Source organism: Mauremys reevesii, unplaced genomic scaffold, assembly GCF_016161935.1.
Source record: "Mauremys reevesii isolate NIE-2019 unplaced genomic scaffold, ASM1616193v1 Contig61, whole genome shotgun sequence".
Taxonomy (NCBI): Eukaryota; Metazoa; Chordata; order Testudines; family Geoemydidae; genus Mauremys; species Mauremys reevesii.
Window position 1 is genome coordinate 43,411 of NW_024100875.1, and position 8,216 is coordinate 51,626.

General features: G+C 37.0%; 1 protein-coding gene across 1 annotated transcript in view; it reads left to right on the plus strand.

Moving 5' to 3' along the window:
• The window catches only part of LOC120394495 (SH3 domain-containing kinase-binding protein 1-like), a gene marked incomplete at its 5' end in the record, with an annotated part of 47,611 nt that extends 42,319 nt beyond the window's left edge, over positions 1-5,292 (plus strand). The window contains 2 exon segments of the mRNA XM_039518720.1: positions 3,455-3,518; positions 5,127-5,292. Coding sequence (XP_039374654.1) covers positions 3,455-3,518; positions 5,127-5,168 — 106 coding nt within the window.
• Between the last annotated feature and the right edge of the window lie 2,924 nt (positions 5,293-8,216).

Genomic DNA, 8,216 nt, shown 5'->3' on the forward strand with positions numbered 1-8,216 from the left:
CTTGGCCGCAGTTACAATGTTCCATGATGCCATCGATGATAGGATTATCTTTGCTCACCCCATTACTAAGCGATTCCTTACGGGACCCATACCCTATACCCAGACATCAAACTGCCTAATCCACCTTGGGACCTTCCCTTAGTCTTAATATGCCTAACCCAAAAACCATTTGAACCATTAGCCACATGTTCCCTCCTACATCTCTCTGTGAAAACTGCATTTCTGGTAGCAATTGCCTCTGCGAGACGCACAGGAGAAATTGCAGCACTCATGGCAGATCCGCCATACACCATATTTTTTAAGGACAAAGTCACCCTATGCTTACTCCCTGAAATTCTACCAAAGGTGCACTCATCTTTCCACATCAATGAGCCTATATATCTCCCTACCTTTTCCAAAACCACATGCAAATTCCTTTCAATCTACGATGCACGCTTTGGACATGCGCAGAACTTTGTTGTTCTACTTCGACAGGACTAAAACCTTTAGGTGTTCTGACAGGCTATTCATCCCCATTTCAGAACGCTCTAAGGGCTCATTTATCTCTAATCACAGACTTTCCAATTGGATCACAAGTTGCATTTGTCTCTGTTATCAACTACAGAACGTGACTTCTCCTACTTTTATCAGGACTCACTCCACCAGATCCTCAGTGGCCTTTCTACATAACGTCCCCCTTAAGGACATTTCCAGAGCTGCCATTTGGACTTTTGAAAATATGTTTGCAAAATATTATGCTCTTACACAGGACCCATCACCGATACGCATGTGGGCAGAGCTGTTCTATCTACTGTATTCCTTCCAGATCCGAAGTCCCTACCTCCTTGAGAGATACTGCTTTTTAGTCACCTACAGTGGTGCACCCACAGGGACACCTCTTGAGGAAGAAGAAGTTACTCTCCTGTGCAGTAACTGACATTCTTTGAAATGAGTGTCCCTGTGGATGCAACACTCCCCACTCTCCTCCCCTCTACTTCAGAGCTGGGGCGGCCTCCGTTGTAGAGAAGGAACTGAAGAGTTTGGCCGCACATGCACACTATTAAGACAAGACTGGTATGTGAGGCAGGCTCTGTGCATGCACAGCCGATACGGGTACTGCTATAAAAATCTCTGAACAACGGTGCAGGGGTGCACCAACACCTACAGTGGAGCACCCACAGGGACACTCATCTCAAAGAACATCAGTTAGTGCACAGATGAGTAACCTCCTCTTTCTTGGATGTTCATTATTCATTTTCCACCTCCATTTTACAGGCCTTGTATGTTTTGAAATACGTGTGAATTAGATTTTTCATCATATTTTATATTTATCACATATCAGAGGGGTAGCCGTGTTAGTCTGGATCTGTAAAAGCAGCAAAGAGTCCTGTGGCACCTTATAGACTAACAGACGTTTTGCAGCATGAGCTTTCGTGGGTGAATACCCACTTCTTCGGATGCAATCTTAGTCTATAAGATTAGACTAAGTCTATAAGGTGCCACAGGATTCTTTGCTGCTATATTTATCACATTATAGTGCTCTCCACTGAGTACATATATTATACCTGTGTACAATAAATTAACATAAGTACTCTCCCTCTTTCCCACCAGCCTGGGAGTCTTCCCTCTCTCCGTTTTTGAAGGGATACTTTTGAAGGGGTATCCATCCTAATAAAGAGATACCATTAACAGAGGCCACTTAGGACTAGCCTAAATAAAACAAATATTTAACCATTTTGCATCTTCTCCATTCTAATTCTCATTACATTTGTGTACCGCCAGCATCTCCATTTGAGCAGCCAGGGAGAAGCATGTATGCATTAAAGTTGACTTTTCAACCTGAAATTTTCATACACACATTACCAGAAGAGTAGAGGGAGGTAAAAAGTCAAAAGACGGACTAAAAAAAACATGGTCTGATGATATTTTATAAATTTCATTACTTTTTTAGGAACTGGCTCATGGTTTTTGATCTCATGAGTCTGGCAATACTGTAACTGAATTGTGATTAATAATGAGTTGAAAACTCTCCTGTTGTTATTCTGAGTCTTACATTTATTTTTATTCTGGGGTAGGGGGGAGATATTGGGAGAGTTTAAACTGTTCAAATCTCAGAAGCTGGGATTTTCTCATTATTTTTGCCCTTCCTGAATATCACTGATATCTTCCATTGTTCCCAGTGGGAATGAAGCCAGGGTGCCCACAGAAAAGATGTCTGCAATGTGTGGCCAGGCCAAAAATGGTAAAGGGATAGGGTAATGTAGAGGTTTGGGGAAGAGGATTGTAGGAGTACCGTTAAAGACACTGTAGTGGCAGAGGAATGTGACAAAATAAAGAAGGCGACTGTAGGGGAATATAAGAACACTGGGGAGGGCTGTCAAGTAGGGGTTGTCGAGGTGAATGTGGCCCAGTTTGGGCCAGCTGACACCTATTCCCAACCTGCCTTGCATAGCCACTGGCCCCACAAGCCCTCTGGCCTGACATTCCAACAGGAGCTGCCTCCAGCTACTGGTTTCTGGCTTGGGGGACAAGGCAGTAAAGAGGAGTGTGACAAGATTTATTACATGCAGTGTTGCTGTAGCATGTTGGTCCCACCTTATATTTAGCTGTGACATTCTGAGTACCTTTCCCAGACCTGAAGAAAAGCTCTGTATAAGCTTGAAAACTTGTCTCTCTCACCAACAGAAGTTGGTTCAATAAAAGATATTACCTCACCTGCCTTATCTCTCTAAGATTTATTATGTTCAGAGCACAGGCCTGGGGCAGAGGAGAGGATCTCTCTATGGGAAAGATATAGTGAAACTTCCTCCTCCAAATAATCACATCCTGGTCTTACCTTTCAGAGGTCAGAAACCATTTCTTTTTCCTTCATTACATCCCCTGGACAACAGGCCGTTTTTTGGTGACCTACACTTGGGAATTATCTAACTTTCTAAGTTAAGATGCAGTTTAAATAGTGCTGTATTAAACAGCTTTAAAACAGTTTAAATGTGTGATCACTTATGTTACCAGTTTCTATAACCTACCAACGGACTAATCCAAATTTCCTATTGTCGTATACAAAAAATGTCATTGGGGACTGACTCAGTGGTGATGTTACTGGCCAGAGCAAATTTTGGTGGCCAGAGTACTAAACCTGTAAACACAGGACTTTTATTACAATGGAAAACCTTATTCCTTAGCAGTACTAGGTTTTGGGGTTTTTGTTTTGTTAGCTATAAACAGTCCTATTTTTGTAAGTTGAACAAAAATGATCAGCTGCTACACAGCTTTTTTCCAAAAGCATAAATGAAGTCACTTCTGTCTATTATGTGTTTTAAATGAAACTAATGCAAAATATTTTAAGGATATAAATACTTTGATAAATCATTATTGAGAAAATACAGTAACTGGTTTGGTGGGGAAATGGTTCAGAGATAATTACCTTTACTTTAATAATATGAACCTTTGCAATTTTTTCATTCTTTTTTTATAGAAAAGAGATTAAACAGTTGTTGTCTGAATTGGATGAAGAAAAAAAGATCCGTCTACGATTACAGGTACTTGAATCTTATGTGGTTGGAGACAACTTTACAGGGATACTGGCAGGTCAAATTTAGCCTCAAACTTAGGGCAAACAAGCACTTATAAAACTTAAGATAAATATATTTGAATTTCTTTTTATATTAACAGAATGTATGTATATAAACAAATATATATTCCTCTTGCAGTGTTTGCAGTCTATATGCTGTTGCATTGTGTTATTGCATGAAAATATGAAAATTATCTGGAATCTGAATAGCCTATTTTTTATTGTCTAAGCTGAAGGAAATACAAAAAAGTAAACAGTTTAGCTAGTGAAAAGTGAAATCTGTTTTTAAAATTCTTAGTTTTAATCATCTAATTTGTTCATAAAGTAGACGAGATAATTTATGTTTTAAAATGTGATTTACAGTCTGCCACTGACTTTTTAAATACGAATTGGTCTTATTTTATTTGAAAAGTTAATTTCAGCTAACAAGATTCTGCTGTTTCTCTTTCACACAATCTGATAGTTCTAAAAAAGTATAATTTAAAATATATATATATTATTTCCATTAAGAGACCAGGTTCCGTTTCTTTAACATTGAATATGACCTTACTTGGAGTCATCCTATTGAATCAGCCACTTGAGCAGTACTTGACACCGGCAACATGAGTAAATGTAGTAGAACTGAGCCATTATTTGGACCATCAAATATACAGTTTCATATAGAAAGTGACTTTGAAACTGCTTTTCATGGTTTGGGGATTGACATACTTGTCATTAACCAGGTTTTAACATTAATTTGATATTTTAACTTTTATTTTGTGGCATATGTTCACTGTATAGTTTTTATACTCATGATGGAAAATCAAAACATGATTTCAATGGGCTGCTCTTACTTAATAACATACTGTCCAACACGAGTAAATATAGCAGAATTGGGACCTTCTGAATATTTCTTCTGCATAGGCAGATCTGTGAGAGGCCATCGTTTTTAATAATTAACAACCAATTCAGCGAAGGTTAATAAACCTCTTATAGAAATTCTTGTATTGGCCTAGCAATCAGTACCATTCAGAGTTCTGGATTCCAGTTCTTCAGGACAGAGCTAAGTCTGGTCTAAATACAGAGCTGTTCTGATCTAACTAAAGGTGTGATTTTTTTATAACAATTTTATAACTTTTGTGTGTGGACATTCTTATATCAGTTTAACCTTGCTTATATTGGTTGAGCTTGCTAGCTGAACTGATATTATCAGTTTTAAATAGATATGAGAATCCACACGCACACAAGTTGCAGTGATTTACCTAAACCAGTGTAAGCTCTGTGTGAAGAGAAGTCTTTAGGCTTGGAGTGCTGCTCCACTCAGTGGAGAAGACTCTGAGTAAGTTTGTGACATGTTCCAGTGACTATCTTTGCCTGGCTCTGGAAGAAGGGAGCCATCTCCAATTCTCATTAGCAGGAATGAGAGTCACCTGGATGCATGAGGCTTTTGCTGCTAGGAATAATAAGGGGATAACAGAGTTTCCTCTACTTTCAAGCCCCCCCTCCCCACCTAGATAATATGCAACTGAATTTGCTGCTGGCACCATGCTTGAATTTGACCCACCAATAAACCACCTAATGAGATTTTTCTTTGCAGATGGAAGTTAACGACATAAAGAAAATTCTTCAATCAAAATGAATACTTGATAGGTGGAATGTTACATTATTCATCATGACTGAGACTCAAATTTATGCCCCAGCCAAAATAACTTTGTGCCAAATGATTTAAGAATTGCCTCAATATCCCTTTGTTTGAAGGATTAGCACAAGAGTTTTTGATAGCACAACACAAATTCCAATGAAGAAAAAATTCTACGGGATGCAGTTGCTGTATAGCACTGGTTGTGACTGAAATTGATCTTATTGTGCTAAAGTCTCTACTTCAAGATCACAAATGAAATGAAAACTCAGGCAGTTTAGTCCATAGTGGTACTATTTTGATGATATTTTTCCATAAATAAAATGTATTTCAGATTATCCGTTTACAAGCTTTATGATTTTGACTTTTTTTTAAATTGTCTTTTGTCACAGGTTCCTAAAATATTTGTACTGCATATAGCCAGGAATGAATGTTGATGTTTGGGGGGCGGGGGTATTATTTTGCTTCAGGTAGAACAGCCTACTTTTTGTGTTATGTTTTGAATTCTATTACATATGCAATTTTATGTCCAAAAATAATCTACAAGATAAATTTGTTTGTGTAGAATGGCATATTTAAAAAAAAAAGAAAATCTTGTCTTTACAATGATTTGTGCCTTCTTTTTGCCACCCACTGATTGGAACTGGTTGCAAACCAGATCTCAATAATGTAGCTGCCATGACGACACCGGTCACTTAGGTCCACTAGAGGTCACTCTTCCAATGTAAAGCTGCTCAGTCAACATAGCCAAATGTGTGCTAAAACAGCATAAGGTTGGAGCAGTTTTGTCTTACCAGCTGTGGTTTTTTAGCTTTCCTGTTTAATAGGACTCTCATTCAGCTAGAAAATTCATCTCTGCTTGATTTTCATTAGAAAAGTTAAACACCTGCCTCCGTCCCCATTTTTGCACACTTTGAGTGAACAGAATATGCATTACTAAAGCAAAAATAAATAAAATTAACTAAATATCATCAGTTAAAAGGTTGTATTATTTCATACACAAGGTTCTCTTTGTTGTGTGATGTTGTTTAACTTGCTATTTATGTGATGTCATTTGCCACATTCTGTTGTAAGCTTTCTAACATAGATGAAATAGAAGGATTTCTTAATAATACGTTTTAGCAGCTGTGCTTTCTTTCCTGGTTTTATGGAAATCAAGTTTTGTGTGTGTGTGCATGCGCGCGCTTGTTTGTTTGTTTGTTTGTAATGGAGCTTTTCAGCCTTTGAAAGTAACCTATTTCCTTCCTGTTAGTGCAATCAGAAAACAAAGTATTATAAGACTGCTCTGGCTTCATATTTAAATGGCAGCAGATTTCATTTAGCCTGTGAAATGTTTTTAATATGTTTCTCAAATGCCCACTATGTCTGTTTATTGAGTTTATCTGAATCAGCTAAATATGGATATTTTTGCACAGCTTGTGGAATGAGTGATTGATAATGCTAGTATTAGGAAGTGATAAAATTGCACAAAGGATCTATTATTCATCATATTGAGTTATATTAATTGATACCACCCTGGAGTTCCTGCATCACAGTTTACTATTCTTCCTGCTAAAGGGTGGATGGGACTTATTTCTTAATCTGTCAGTGCCATTCATGAACAGCTGGAGGGGTTCTCATTTGGTTATATGGAGAATTATTTTAAATATGTTTAAGCACACACAAACATCCCAGTATACAAATGTGTTACCTGAAGGATTCTCAGCTGGGTGTTCTGTATGGCAATACAGAACATTATCACTGGGTCAATTTCCTTCGCTTGTGCTTTTTATGTAATGAAGGGGTCTGAGATTTCAACTTTTGTTAGTGAAAATTACAAGCTTTGATTTAAATTACAGTGTATTCTCATTTGTAACTGGAACAAAAGCACTAATTACATATTTTGTTACTGAGATGCTTTTATTTAATGTTTTTAAAGAACTGCATTGAGATTTTTTAAAATAAAATTTATAGTCTCATCATGGTTTTCCAGCAATAAAGATCTTTAGGTTATTAATTTCTGTATCTTTTATGAGCCAAATAACAGTTTGGAGAGAATAGGAGGACATAGATGTAGCCTGTAAGGATTCTGCTGGGGTTCTGAACTGTGTATATTTGAAACATGTATACAGAATTAAACAGTTTCATAATGCAGGAGATTCCTAACTTCACCCTTGGGAAAAAAAAGCTATGGTGCCAGTGATAAATTAAAGTATTGTTTCCTGGACTGGACCTTGAAATGTAAGAGGCAACTCTGAAAAGTTGCTTTTGTAAAAACCTGTCTGAACTCAGCATGGACTTTCCCAAAATTAGAGTTCATCTATTTTTTTCTCCTATTAAAATGGTAACTTGTCATTTTACAAGGCTATACTTAGGAGTCTGACATATCGTGCTTTGTTAAAGAAGATAAAATGAGATTTTGTGAAAATATTTTGTTCAAAACTTTATTGTTCTGGGAGGAAGATTTCTGGGGAAAACAAGTTGTTATTCTTCTTTCTGCATTTCATTATAATAACAACATTTTTTACAAAGGACATGAAATCCCCCTTGTAAAAAATGAATGATTCAGTAAGACCTGTGGATATTAACCGCTTGGAGAAAGGTTCATTTTTATATTCAAGGAAAAACAGAAAATGCTGGGGAGCTACAAAGTCATTTTGAAATGAAAATGATTAAATGTGTTTGAAGAGTCATGTAAAATTACTTTTCATTAACATGCACACACATACACAAACACTCTGGTGGCAAACATGCAATTTGGTGATTGTTTTCTTTCATGTGGAAATTGCTGTAAAGCATCACGTTTATGCCTTTGAGTTATTAGTAGTAGTTCAATTCCTTTTTCCTTCTATAATCACTTGTATCTGGGCCACCATGATACGTATAATTTGATTCATTGATGTTTTGCCTGTTTTGTGTACGATAATGCTTTATATAATTCAGTGAAAGAAATTATTTATACCTCAGGTAGCAAACTCATAATAACCAGAGCCCCACCGTTTACAGATAACTTTAACAAATGCATTTTGTTAAATCTGTTGGGTTCATTTTGTATTTATGCAACTGGTA